Genomic DNA, 14984 nt, shown 5'->3' with positions numbered 1-14984 from the left:
TGCTGTTGCACAAGTGTTCCCCCCCCGCCTTCCTAAATATGTTACCCCAGAGGTGCTACCATTGTTCCCGATGGGCTCAGCCATGGCCAGCGAGTCCACCTTGGAGCCATCTGGCACTGGCTCCCCCAGACAAGGGGAAGCTTTTGGCAGCTTCTCATAGAAGCCACCCCTATAGGCCCCTGGCTACCAAAACCTTGCCACACAAACCCAATACACCTGCAGTGTCCTGCAAATCACAAAGACTGAGGTTTCTTGCCACTGAAGAGGTTTTGACTATTGACATGAGGAGATTATTACAGCAATGCTTTTACCATTATCAAGGTCATTTTCTCATACATTAATGACATAATAGAAATTTATGGAAGTCTTTATTGAATCTTAATTGCGCCCCAGGACCACGACTGAAATAGAAAAGGGACTGAATTCTGCTTTGACTACTACAGCAGATGCTGAGGGTACAGAATCTTTGATTTCAAACTCTTTAATTTAAGGGCAGCTTCCAATTCTTCATATTCACATACAACATGGTGGTGGTTTTCTGTGAAGTCACAAAATACTCTGTCACTTGCAGATTCCTGACAGCTCTGTTAGTTCTCTCTTAGAGTAATCCCAATGCATGGTCTGATAGCCCAGTATGAAAGGTGTTTTTGAAGGGTGAGATGGCTAATTCCAGTATTTATTGCTACTAGAAGCCCCTGATATTTTGTGGGGCTTTTCTTATTCTTTACAAGGAAGAACATTTTAAACCAAAATACCACTGAAGAATTTATATTGCATTTTCCTCTCTAGCAAATGAGTTCAAATTAGCTCAATTAAAATTGTGACATTTATCAACCATTAATGATGAGAAATAATGTAAATTGAGGACAAATCTGTTTACAGTTTAATAATCCACCTCAAGCACCTGCCAGGAGAGTTTACCAATGCCTAAAACCTGCCATAAATTACACTCTTAGCTGAGAAGTCTGAAGTTTTTGAAGCAGCTCACCTCCTGCAGATGCCACTGAATATCAGAGATTCCTAAAGATGAAAAAATAGAACTCTTTTGGTTGAAATTATGTCCCTCTGAGAAACTGTAAAAACCCAAAAACTGTAAAACCCAGGGAGTTTTTGAACGCTGACTTAAAAACAAGAGCTTCACTGTCATCTTGTGCATCCTTAACCTCTTAGACAAGATTAAGCCGAGATCATACTTAGCATGAACAGTTTCCACAGCCTTTCACACTATTGGTGATCTCTTCCTCTAGTTTCTTCCTTTCCTCCTCTTTGGATATACGATTATTCCTCTCTTCCCAGTTCGGATGGTTATGACTATTGAGTACTTTGCTGCTCTGTGTGTGCCACATTTCATGGTAGAGATTGTTAGGACTTGCAAGGAGGTCTGTGTGTCTACCACGTTCCACAACTTTACCCTGTAAAAGAAGAGGAGTAAGTCAGCAATCAATATTAACAGATCCGTAGGAATGTAAATGCTTGTCACCCAAACCAAACGTATTTGTCTTTGCTCGATAACAAATACACACGAAGAAGCTAAAAGAGCACACAGGGAGGGATTTGTACTAGATTAAGCAAAACACATTTAAAATCAAATCCTAAAAACCATTAGTGTAAATTGTGGTTTTAGATGGGTGCTCAGTAACTGGTGTCACTGCCATTATGAAAACTGAGTGAGCAGCTCGGTTCATCTGTGCTGTTCTCAAGAGCAAAGATGATGTATTGCCTATCACTGTGGAGATGGGAAGGAAGAGTTGGGGAGGAGAACTCAAATCCTACAGACAGCAAAACACCACCACTCTTCAAAAAAACAGACTCATCTTTTTACTGTGAGATACACATTTTACATTCAGCAACCTCAAATGAAAACAATGCACTCCTTCTCCAGCTGTTATTTCTTTTGGGAAAAGACAGCATTATACAGACAGCTACATGGATTTTATATTAGAACTAAATTCGGATCTACAATTAAATCTACCTCCTTGTGACAGCTGCTGATGAACACGCTGGGAAAAAAACTGGGTCTTGTCACTTCTATTCCTAGTCGTGCTGGTGGAATCTGAGCAAGCACACACTTGACCAGCCTAACTGCAAAATGTATCTTAAACTTTCAGTGGTTAATTTCCAGAGTTCACTGTAGTAGAGCCTAGGCTTTGAATTATGGTCTCTTTTTTCTTCAATGAGTCTTGAACAATCATACAAAAGACCATTAATACAATGTTTACTCACTCAAGAATTATCCTGATTTTACCTAGGCAAAAGGTGCTGAAATGATGATGCCCTATTCCCATTGCTAAGGAAAACCAGCCACAATCATCTTGTCTCATCTCCACTGCTGAGCCTCATTTATCTGGTTGTTAACGCAGCACTCATCAATCAAGCTGGGATGACAAGAGGCAACCTTCTGCTGAGAAGATGCCACCTGAAGCAGTCGGGCACCGCAAGTGATGCACCACGCTGCCTGACTCGTTCACAATCTTCATTATACTGACACCAGTCATGAAAGCGAGCACCCTAACTGGTTTACAGTTTGAGGTTGTGCTTTTATTTTTAATGTAACAGCTACACTCTAACACAAAACACACTCGCAGTAAGCTGTGAAAACTTGCCTCGAAAACAAAAAGCCGCAGATTGCCTCGTAACATGTTAAAAAACACTTGCAAGATGCTTTAACGTGCAGTTCCATAAAGGATACACCTTAGGAAACGTGATCCAAACGAAAGAAAACTCCACAGAGCAGTACAAGTGAATTATTCTTTGAGAGTCATAGGAAGCTGAGATTTGTATGGCAAAGATAGTCATGAATGCCACCATTTCATAAGGCTTTGTTCCAATTCCCCATGAAATCATTTAATGTAGTGTAGGAATAATTTATTTTCTTTTAGAGATGCATATTTTAGTCACTAAATACACCTATGATCACAAGCATATAAATAGCACCTGAAAAAAGTGAATGCAGAGATATATTTAACATCCATTACCAGCAGATTAGAGCGCTGTATTTTCAGCATTATCAGTTAAAAGAGTAACTATGAAGTTAGAATAAAGACATGTGTTTATTTTAAATCTATAGCCAGATATGGGTAAGAGAACAAAACGAATTTAGGACAAGCTGACTATGAGATAACAGCTGCACAGTGATATTAGTAAATCAAATGTTGAAACTTTTTGTTTTCCTTACAAGAGAAGCATACAGAGAGGGAATAACCACACTTTTCTACAGGTACAATAGAGAATGATGATCAGATTTATAACATCATTAGACTGAACAACAGTTTAATCTGCATGGAAACAGAACATGCAGTCCTCTCTCCTTCCACTGAAAGAAAAAAAAATGGATGTATGTGAAAAATAGACACTCAATGAGTCCTGAGAATAAAGTGTAAATTGGGGGAACACATCAGGAAACCTAATCTGAGAGAAGCATGTAATAAATGAGATTTAAAATATATGCAACATTAAGCCAGTCCCAGAACATCAAGTGGAATTTGTAATCATCCATCCAAAGAACATGTAATTAAATGAACTATGCAAATGAAGTGAAAATAAAACATACAAGAATCACACATCCAACTGATAAACTTTGATTGTAAATACACAAAAAGCAAAGCTTGGGCTTTTAGAATTCTCCGATTTGGTTCATTCCCAAAGAACGAACTTTGGGGCTTGGTGGGAGTATAATGTTTCTAAATGGACACACAGACTCTCTAAACCAAACACTGCCGTTACGTGAAGACAACAGATCCCAGGGTGATCACCTCACCTGATCCAGCACAATGATTTCATCTGCATCAACTACTGTTGACAACCTGTGAGCGATGAAAACTGATGTTCGGTGCTTCACCATGTCCCTCATGGCACTGAGAATATTCTGCAAGATTCAAAGAGAGACAAACTCTGACACACTCCTGGGTGGGAAACAAAACCTTGTCTGGAAATACACAAGTTGCTGTAAGTAAGGTTTGAGAAACATCTCCAGGGCTGCTGCAGCTTCACAGTAAGAAACAGCTACGAGTACCTACAAGAGAGTCCCAAGCACGAACTATCTGTGGCTCTGAGTATTTGCAGAAAACCACACATATCCCAAGGGACAAAGGAAGAGAAGTGTTACGTGACTGCAGGAAAAACTTCCCTATGCAGCCACGCTCAAAAGCAACACAAACAGCAGTAAAAGCATGTGACAAATAATAATACTTTCAAATCAATGAAAGTTAAAGAAAAAAACCCCTCTCAATATCATGTCAATATGGAGCATGTAGTTAAAGCAATCCTGAGAATTACCTATCCACAGCTTCCACCTTCCTCAACTGTATTCAGGTGAAAGCAGCACTAGTTGGGAATTTGTACCCTCACTACAATAACTGTCCACTTCATTCTTCCTGAAAAACACTTGCCTTTGTCTGAAAACATTCCCGTTACCAGACATACTTCTGTGGGAAGGACTCGTTTCATTTGCTGTCTTTAAAGCTCAGTTCTGCTGTGAAAGTTTCAGCTTTGCTTGTGATTCTTGCAATACATACAGCAAAACAAAAGAGAGGAAGAATCCAAGCAGCTTTCTGTAGGATTGTGTTATGAACATTTCTGGCCCAATGAGGAAGCTGTACTATGTCTGAGCGCTGCACTATACAGATGTATGGTGTGTACCCTGATTGTTTTCTATCTGGAAAAGGAAGGTAATTTAGTGATTACAGGTCAATAAATTTGCTCAATAATCTGCATAAGTGAACACAAACATAGCTCTAGCTCTAGTTTTTGATGACATTAGTTTGTGAAATTGCTGCTGGTGCTGAGAGCTTTTGTGCTTAAGCAGAGATGTATTTATGAAGCTTGATGCAGTTACTGTGGTCGTGTCACGACATCTGTGTCACAACACTCTGCTGTTTCACAGCCCTTCCTGTGAAAGGAATACAAATTAATACCAGCACTGCAGATCCCACCTACCTGATTTACAGCTCGGAAAGATGCTGCACAACAAACAAGAGGCTTTCTGCTCTGCATTATGTCATGATTATTTGTAAGACATTTTTAATGACTGCTAGATGTCACCTAAACATCCAGCAGTGGACTGGAGAGCTTCACACTTCATGGCCACCTGAAGTACTCGCAACAGCTTCAAAAGATAATTGTTTAAGAGTGACTGGGACCTCCAGAAAGTACAGCAGAAAATATACCCAGGGTTGATATTCTTCATTATGTCTAAAGATAGACAGACTCAGTATCTCTGCTCTAGCCTTTAGGAAACCGGCTTAGACATAGAATCTCTTAATAATAATACCAGGAAAACACATGATAGCAATGTGGCAAAAAGAGATTTCTTTCTGGGAGGAAAGGAACAAGGAAAAAGAATCAGAATCAACCATCATTATACCACTTAAGTTTTGTATTTTTATATCCCCATTTACCTCTTCTGTAATTGAATCTAAAGATGATGTGGCTTCATCATAGAGAAGAATAAATGGCTCCTTTAACATTGCTCGAGCAATTGCAACTCTTTGCTTTTCTCCTCCTGAATGGGGGGAAAAGGGAGAAAAAGATAAAGTTACAACCATGATATTCTCAATTCATCAGCAGACAGGACTGGTTTTAGGGGTGGCTCTTTTTTTTTTTTAAATATACATCATAGTTGCTACTGACAAAGGTCTTTACATGTTACATGAATTATCAGACAAGTTCCTGCTCTCTGGTAAATCCAAAGTGACTCAAGATTGCTTATCCTTTTAGAGATCCTTTCAGGTCTCTCCTTGAAATTCATCTAACTTTTCACTCCATAATGGCCCAGATTCAAAGCATCCCCAACAGCTTTAATCAGCAAACTTAATCAAAGAACACAATTAAAATGGTGCTGAAACCTGCCTTCATTATGCCTGTTGGCTTCTGATGTGACCAAGTTTCAGAGTAGTTTCCTCCCTTCACAATTCTCACAGCCAACATCTACTCAAGAATAACTTAGGACAACTTTTACAGTCAGGAAAATGTGCATTTGAGAACTAAAACCTGCTAACCATTTGGTATGCAATGCAAACATTTCACATTGGTGCTCTTGTCCTCCATTGTTTTATTCAAGACTTCAAAACATTCCATTTAATACCATTACATTCTTGTTAATGTTCCATTCCTATCAGGAGAGAACATGCTTTAATAAACCATTTAAAAGGCTGATGATAATGCTTCAGCTCAAATTTTAAACTTTGGCAGAACACAGTAGCAATTAGAATTGTACAATTTACTCAGTCTATTTTAATATATTCTCCCTTTCTCGCCTTTAAAGCATGTTCAAAACTCAGTTTGACAATACCCATGTTTGAAAGACATATTACAGTAACTAAATCCAAGGTCTTTCCTTGTATTTGTAGCATATTGATTTGTTTCATGTTCTTCCCCACTCATATTCAGGACAGCAGCATGTTAACCCTTCCATTTACACAGTCAGGGCTGGGGCTGTTACAGCTTTGTATTACAAAGCACTGAAATGGATTCTACTTGAAAAGGACAAAACAACTTGGATTTCATTATTTACTCTTGATTAAGTAGTCACTGAAACCAGTAAGAACTGCACTAAATGCTCACTTCACCATTTAAATTGGTAGAGTTCTCACTGCAACTAAGGCTTCTTTATGCCTATTTTTGTACCACACAAGCAAGAGAAACCACACTAGGGGATGGAAACTGAGATACTGAGCCTGTTATCCATGCTGCTGTACTACCATGAGAGAGTCTTGTTTGCATTAAGGTTCTTGCCAACTATAAAAACAAATCCAGCACTTCTAAAGTATCAAGACAGCACTTCTAACATAGTTTCACAATGCCAACCCTCACAGAGGTAAACTGTTAATTTATTGGAGGAAAGGAATCCATAACATACCAAATTCTTGCATACAGGAAGAATCCAATTTACTTAAGACACTCACTTGCTGCACCCAACAGATTTATCTACTCACAGAACCAGGAGCCCAGATTAAGACTGCAGCCTTTATTGGCCCTACACATCACCACCACTGTTAACACATCCAAGAACCACATTAACTGCAACTGTGCCTTTCACACAGACACCCATGGTAGTGGTCCCCAAAACCTTCCCCCCCCCCCCCCCCCATGTAAAATGCCTGGATTTTAAAGAGGGCCACTTAAATTCACAGAGCTCTCCATCCCCCTACTTCTCCCACAAAATATTATCTAAAATAGACAAAGAGAATCAGGACTTTAACTTTTTCTTAGAGGAGAGGTACAAGAAGCCTCACCCAACTTAAATCTTAAACAGATTCAGAAATTAATCTAATCTACACTTTAGAACAATTTAGGAAGCCATTCCATTATTCAGATTCCAAGTAACAGATGCTATATTTTTACAGAGCTACTGAAGGAACTCAGAAATATGCCTCTGACATTTCCAACCCATGAAATAACCAAGCCACTTCTGGCCATTACAACTCTCTTATCAATGAAAATACTGATTTAACAAATGCACATGGGATACAGTGGACACACTGGCTCTGCATCTCAACCCAAAGCCACACACTGGCACCCGCAAGCAGGAGCAGAGAATCAAACTCCCTAAGAGCTGAGCACGCAGCTGCATTTAAGATCAAGTCAGGGATCAGCAGACGTTTCCAAGAGCATTAGCTCCTGATTCCTGTCCCCTACCTGTAAACATCACTGAAGCTTGTTTATTACTATTGTTTGCCAATACTCGTATAATTTGTTGAAAATAGGGAACTGAAGCTGCTACTTCAATGGCAGACGCCCACTCTGAGCTCTTTTTTTATCACCTCACAAATCCAGCGCCTTTCTCCTGAGGAAGATTTTACAGACTCTTTTTGTTTAAATAAAAAAGATGAAAAGAACACACTTCACTTTCCAAATGCCACTTCTGTTAAAGCACTGTTAGACTGGTGCTTATGACCATCACAGTGGTAGCACAAAACCAAGGATGGAGTAAAGGCATACCCCAGTTTCAGTAAAGGGCTCGTTCAAGGTCAGAAGGAAACACCAACATGCCTGAACACACTTCTCCAGATTCAGAATTGGACATAGAACCACGGAATGATTTAGATTGGAAAGGACCTTTAAGATCGAGTCCAACCATCAACCCAGCGCTGCCAAGTCCACCACTAAACCACGTCCTCAAGTGCCGCATCTACATGTGTTTTAAATACCTCCAAAGACAGTGTCTCCACCACTCCTCTGGGCAGCCTGTTCCAATGCTTGATAAGCCTTTTAGCGAAGAAATTTTTCCTAAAATCAAATCTAAACCTCAACATAAGACTAAGGCTTTCAGTAACCTGGTCTAGTGAAAGATGCCTCTGCTAACAGCAGGAAGGTTGGTCTAAATGATCTTTACAAGATCCCCTCCAACCCAAATCATTCTGTGCTTCTATATAAATGCCAAAACATTTCAAACCTATTGTTAGTCAAATCCTCTTTCTAGAAATTACTAGTCTGGGGAGACAGGCAGCACAAGAGAAATCTTTCATCATTATCACAGTTCTCTGCAGTTCTGCCAGTACCTATCTTGAATCTTCTACTCACCCAGATTTGTGCTTCGCATATTTTATCTCCCTTTCAACCCTCTCTGTATTCCCCTTTTGCAAATGTGCATGCTTTCCCTTTCACATACATTCTGGGTGCAGAATGTGACCTCTGATCCTCTGTTTCAAAGAGACCAGGACTTACGACTTCAGCATCTTCGCAGCAAGAAACACAACACATGGCTTGCTGCCTGCAACAGGCAGCATTTCTGCCTGAACACGCTGCATTCCTGTGCCTCTGGACCCCCACCAGCCCCACATGCCCTGAAGAGCCACACACCTCAGCACCATTCTGAAGCAACCTCAGTACCCTGAAGTTTCCAGACTCACTGAGGTTAAGTTTCTCTCTCCTGTAGGGCCATAGCTCATTCCCAGTGTTATAGAGCAGTCTGCCCTCCACTGCTCCACCCTTCATGCAAACAAAAATAACTGGACTGTTCTTTGGTCTATCAATAAATGGTGTCTTGTGCACAGAGTCAGAGTGGAAGAACATTACGCTCTGCCACGCATATTTAGAGTTCACCAGACAGTAAGGCCTTGTATTCAGGAGTGTAGAAAGCCACTGCAGAGCTGTAGTTCAAACTGCACATGTACTGCTGTTTCTCCTGCTACTCTGCATACTCAGTATTATGCTACCTACCTTGTCAAAATTCACTTGCCCAAACACTTTTAAGACTGTATTAGAAAAAGATACCAAACCTGTATCAAAAGCTGTGCCCCACCGCTGCACATATGGGCTAGCAATTTTAAGTAAAACTGTAACATGCTTTGCTTTTTCAAAACAAGACAACAGGAGATGGCTTATTGCATCCTACATGCAAAGCACACATACACAAAGTTCCCAATTCTAGTCACATGCATTCCACTACCCAAGCAGCTTACAAGAAAGATCATTTTTACTTAGAGGTATGCTCACACATCAACTCATTTAATGCTACCTCTTGAAAATACACTCTTTTAAATATCTTGTAGACTACAGTTGGCTTAAACTACAAATCTTTGCATTAGTATTTAGCCTTGCAACTACGTTATAATGTAAGTAAGCAAGTCTGATTGTCGCTTAGTGACATGGCTTAGTGGTGGACTTGGCAGTCCTGGGGTAATAGATGGACTTGATCTTAAAGGCCTTTCCCAACCTGATTCTATGATTCCATGACTGAGGAGTAAAATATGGATTGAACTTGGAGGTATTTGCAAAAGGGATACACAGACCTTGTGCACTGAAGAACATACCTGAGAGCTTGAGTCCTCGTTCCCCAACCTGAGTGTTGTAACCATTTGGCATTCGAAGAATTGCATCGTGGATTCCTGCCAGCTTTGCTGCTGCATACACTTCTTCTGGTGTTGCACCGATATTGCCATAGAGCAAATTGTAGTAGATAGTATTATGGAAGAGAACAGCATCCTACACATATGGAAAGGATATTTTAAACAAGAAACCATGAACAATAGGTTAAAAACTATCCCCAATCCATGAAAGAAAACAATACAGAATAGCTCAGATTTCTGCAAAAAGCGTGAAGGTGAAAGTATTTGGGGAAATTTCTTTTCCCAATATTGGGATTAATACATTTTGTGTCCTAAATATATCCATGTTCTGCATGATTTTACCACTTTGCTAACTCATTATAGATGGTAATCTACTATAAAGCTAGATCTCTTAAAGCTGGAGGCAGTTTCTCATGAAACATGATGACTTTCAAAGGAACTAGACATTACCACTGCATTAGACTTGGTCTTCATTGAACCACAGTGTCAGGATACTGATATTTACTACTTCAATGGACTATCTGGGGAGAATGACCCATGGTATACCTGAGGTACGACTCCTATTGCCTTTCTGAGACTTTCCAAACTGATATCTTGTATGTTCTGTCCAGCAACATAAATATTTCCTTTCTGAGGTTCATAGAAACGAAACAATAATCTCACGATTGTGCTTTTCCTGAAATTCAAAAGAATTGAAGCTTACGTTACACTCCTAGTTTGTCATTTACTATCTCCAATCAGAACTGATGTCACAAACATGATAAAAAGCAAAACACAAGAAGCAACACATTGAAAAACAAAATGCTGCACTGATTGGCATATTTAGTCCATTTACCCACCCTGACCCACTACCTCCTACAATGGCCACTTTCTTTCCTGCAGGGACTTCAAAAGACACTCCAGCAAGGACTTTCTGTCCCTCAAGGTATTCAAAATGCACATTATCAAAGGTGATGGCAGCAGTCTGTGGTGTGATCTGCAGGGGTGGAGCCAGCTCTTTGTCCTATGAAAAGAAGAGTGCCACTTTATATGCTGCCCAGAAAGCATCTCAAGCAGTTCAACAAGCCGAACAGTCCATTTCCTAGCTCAGGAGAAAGCCAAACAGACACTCCAGCTTGGATAGGCTGAAAATAATTACAATCCACCACATGAGTGCAACGGGTTTGTTCCTCCTTTGCCCCAAAGGAGGTAAAAATTTCTGCTTAAACGCTCTGCTTCGTAACTTCTTTTGCAGTAATAAACTCAGCATCATTAATTATAAATAAATCATCTAGCACCAGGCATGAATACTTAGATAAAAGAGATCTCAATGCAAACACAGCTTTTGTGAAGCAACTTTTGCTGTCACTAAAGGCTCTGCAAGAAAAAAGCAGCTGCTATTGCACTAACAGCACTTAAAGAGGAGGCAGAGCAGCATCCTTACACAACAGCTTGAATAGAAATTAAATCTGGAAAGTAAGAAGCAGGGTGAAATGATGGCATTGCCAGAAAACAGCCCTATTAAATACCCAGATACTTTAGGAAAATAAGCTACTACTTACTTTAATTTTGGTATCTACACTGAGAAGTGTAAACAAGGTATTCATATCTATAAGTGCTTGTCTTGTCTCTCTGTATACTGTTCCCAGGAAGTTTAGGGGAAGAGAAAGCTGGAACAGCAATCCATTCACCATTACTAGATCTCCAACAGAAAGGCTGCCTTAAGACAAAACGGATGTGAGAGAATAAGGAGACTTAAAGGGTTGTCTTGTTAGGAAGCACCGAAAGATTAAAAAATATATATATAATCAAGTCAATCAAGTCTGGTTTCTTTTATCCCATTTCTAAACTCAGATGTTTAAATAGCAAACCAAATGCATTCCCAGAAGATCAGATTTTACATAGAAAGGTGCCCCAAATGACGGGCAATGCTTGTGTGGATTTCACTTAAAAGATGTAATAGCATCTCAAAAATTAGACAGGCAGCATAGCAGGAAATTCATGGAAAACATCAGATTGGAAAGTTGTCAATTCCACAGAGAAACATAAAGGGGCCTAAATAAGTGAGAATGGGAGGAACTGCTACATGACAGCAAGAACGGGGGAAGAATCTGAAGTACAATTACAGACAAATCCAAATGACAGAATTTGTCATGATCAAGAGAGGACCTGCATACTACACACAACAGAGCTGCTAAAACATATAGTGAGAACCTCCAGGCAGCTTCAAATCAAATACACTGATGAAAGGAAAACTCAGGATGACACACTGGCTAAAGGTAAGTGCAGGGTCAGTTCAGCTGAAACAGGTCCTGAAAGATAATTTAAAGCTGTATTTCCACCATCCTGCTTGAAGGCTATTCTAAATTTTATTAAGGACAGCCATAAACTGCACCTACTGACTTATCCATTCATGGCGTAACTCTTCCCTGTCCTGGCGTCTCTTGAAAGACCAAAGCAGATGCAAGAAAGGCAACATGATATAAAGGTCTACCCTTCAAACAGATCTCAATGCCAACAGTGTTCAAAGCATCATTATTTTTACTCTAAAATCACCTTGCTTTAGCTAAGCCTTATCCCAATGCTGCATTCATCTACTGGATTTGAAGCTTGCACTGTCTTGCTAAACAAGCAGGCTTTACTTCATGCAGTAAATTAGATAAGTACATATGCAACACTAACATACAGACGCAATTGTTTTAATAATGTGACCTTATTATTCTAAGGAAAGTGAAGGACACCAGTAATAAAACTACTGGAGACAAAGCACATGGGTATATGCATTACACACTGGGGAAAAGTTCTGATTCTTGCCAACACGGGAAAGAAGGAGGGTAAAAAGAAAGGATCTTTATAGAAGCTCCACAGCAGTATTTGTATTTACATAAGTGTCTTTCAGAACCCTTCAACAGAAACTTCCCAAAATTTTATGACAAGCAGCAGAAATACCCCAAATTCACAAGCAAAACCTCTCAAAATGAACTATCACATCAACCATACGTTAATTAACACCTCTATCATGACTGAATTAAAGGTAAAAGAGGGTCATTTTTAGCTTACAGACAGATGAGTTACCTGCAACAATGCCCTGGCTGGCAAGCACCATGATGGCCGTCAAGCCAATGCTAAATATAGCACTCTGTCCAAAGTTGAGGAGAGCCAAAGTGGAGGTAGTCTTCAAGGAGGCATTCTCATATCTCATCAAGAACTCATCATACCGTTGGGCTTCGTATTTTTCATTATTGAAATACTATGATATACACAAAAATAACAACTGTGACAGTCTCAAACATACCAGACTGTATACTTAGTTATACACTTTAGCATAAACATGCTACATGCAGAGATATACACACAACCCCTCTTCAAGACTTCTAATAGCTAAAGAGAAAAAGAGATAGCAGATTAGTGTGTGAAAACAAAACACATGAGCAAACCCCAGCACTTTCTGCTCTGGGAAAGCAGACATTAGAGATCCCTACCATACTCATTCTGATAACACTGGGTGTCTGTCTTGCAGAACTTCTACCTCATTAATGCCAAAGCCAAACACCACCTATTCCATTAGATACTAAAAAGAAGAGCAAGTTACTGCCTCTGTGCTAGAATATCCTTGTTACTTTGACTAGAACAGTACTTATCACACAAAAGCTACTTCTGAGTCCTTCTTCACAGTTGATGCCACTGTTTATCATCCCAGTTTCAGCTCTCCAATTAAAAGTAGCATAAAATAAGCATTACCCAGGACAACTTCAAAGTGGCCCACGGGATTTTTTAACAGTAGCAGTACAAGAACTCATAGACCTGCTCTTTAATGTGAACATTGCAATGGAGTGCTGCAAACCACAACAGGTAATGAAAACAGTACACAGGCTTTTGAGAAGACAGTATGCTGCAGGCCAACATTCAGAAGACAACTTTCCACAGGAAGACTCTTGGTCAAGGTGATTCAGTAATGAAAGAAACTTCTCACTCTTACTAGCAAATAGGTTTTTCCAAGCCCCACCAATGACTTTCATGCTACCCCGTCAATATCATGTAGTGTTCTTCCAATGAACAATGTTTTTCAAAATATGCTATTGCTCCCAGTATGCAGCCCTACAAAAGATGAATCTTATGGCTCACTTTCCTTAGGCTGACAGAAGAAAGCCAAAGGGCCTGGCAGTAAAGACTGGTCTTACCTTCACAGTCTCATAATTCAGTAGCGAGTCAATCGCAGCATTACCGGCGTCATTATCTGCTTTGTTCATTTCTATTCGAAACTTAGTCCTGCAAAATGAAGGCTTAATATAGTGAAGAGCTCAGGCTGAGGCAACACCAAGTACCCTGATGAATCTGAGGGCAGGCCTTACCTCCACTGAGTAATCCCTATCGTGAATGCTGCATAGGCTCCTAGTGTCCCCAGAGTCACTAAAGCAAACTCTGCACCACATTTGTAATACTGGAATAAGTAAAAGAAACAAACAAGAAGTTATATTCATTTTCAAAACTTCACTGTTGTATCAAAACTCTAACAGCTTAACACAAGACAAGGACTCTGAAGGTCCCTCCTAACACACTCCCTGCTCTGGACAGCTTAAAATAAATACAGGTATAAACTCAAAAGGAAAGCAGCAAGGAGAAGGGTATAGATAAAAAGGCTGGAGGAGATAACCAAGAGCTAACATGTTATGACACTTGAAAGTTATTTTTGCCATTATAAAACATAAATGCTGCTGATGCTTGCGTTGTTATCACAAATAAGTATTTGTTTCCATGCTTTTTGGGTGGATTTTGAAAGCAAGCTGAAGACTGGGAAAGAAGTAAATGGCCTTGCAAACCAACTGATGAAGCGTTTTCTCTGCTTCAGGGTACATTGGGAGAGAAAAGCCATAAGAAGAATTAAAGCACCATCGCAGGCTGGCTCACAGCCAGCTTGAGTTGTAACTTCCAAAGGTTATAAAATTAAACCCAATACCAACAAGGGTTTTAACTCATCTTTTACATTCAAATTTGATTAAGTCCTTCTAAAAAGAACGGGGATAAACAAAACAAGATTCTTGCTTTTAATTTAGTCTAAGCTACATATTTATATTTTAGCCTGCAAATACCCAAAGATCCTGATTTCAAAGACAGTAAGTGCAATTTACAAAAGAAAAGGTTAAAATTGAGCTTAAAACCTGCAAGAAGCAGCCTATTTTCCAAAAGAAAATTTTCACTTTTAAGTTCTGGATAAGG

At 39.7% G+C, this 14984-nt stretch overlaps 1 protein-coding gene across 3 annotated transcripts in view; it reads right to left on the bottom strand.

Moving 5' to 3' along the window:
- Nucleotides 1-351: 351 nt before the first annotated feature.
- The window catches only part of ABCB7 (ATP binding cassette subfamily B member 7), a 39088-nt gene continuing 24455 nt past the window's right edge, over nt 352-14984 (bottom strand). For all 3 annotated transcript variants that reach the window (XM_057400536.1, XM_057400555.1, XM_057400546.1), the window contains 10 exons: nt 14120-14208; nt 13949-14036; nt 12843-13017; nt 11330-11487; nt 10628-10791; nt 10335-10464; nt 9753-9924; nt 5397-5500; nt 3758-3865; nt 352-1412 (listed from right to left, as the gene is read on the bottom strand). In XM_057400536.1, the coding sequence (XP_057256519.1) occupies nt 1194-1412; nt 3758-3865; nt 5397-5500; nt 9753-9924; nt 10335-10464; nt 10628-10791; nt 11330-11487; nt 12843-13017; nt 13949-14036; nt 14120-14208 (1407 nt within the window). In that variant the 3' untranslated portion in view covers nt 352-1193. The remainder of the gene's footprint in view (nt 1413-3757; nt 3866-5396; nt 5501-9752; nt 9925-10334; nt 10465-10627; nt 10792-11329; nt 11488-12842; nt 13018-13948; nt 14037-14119; nt 14209-14984) is intronic.

Source organism: Pezoporus wallicus, unplaced genomic scaffold, assembly GCF_028554395.1.
Source record: "Pezoporus wallicus isolate ANWC-B61680 ecotype Strahan unplaced genomic scaffold, APGP_CSIRO_Pwel_v1 contig_8803, whole genome shotgun sequence".
In the NCBI taxonomy this organism is placed as follows: Eukaryota; Metazoa; Chordata; class Aves; order Psittaciformes; family Psittacidae; genus Pezoporus; species Pezoporus wallicus.
This window is presented reverse-complemented; position numbering and strand designations above follow the sequence as displayed.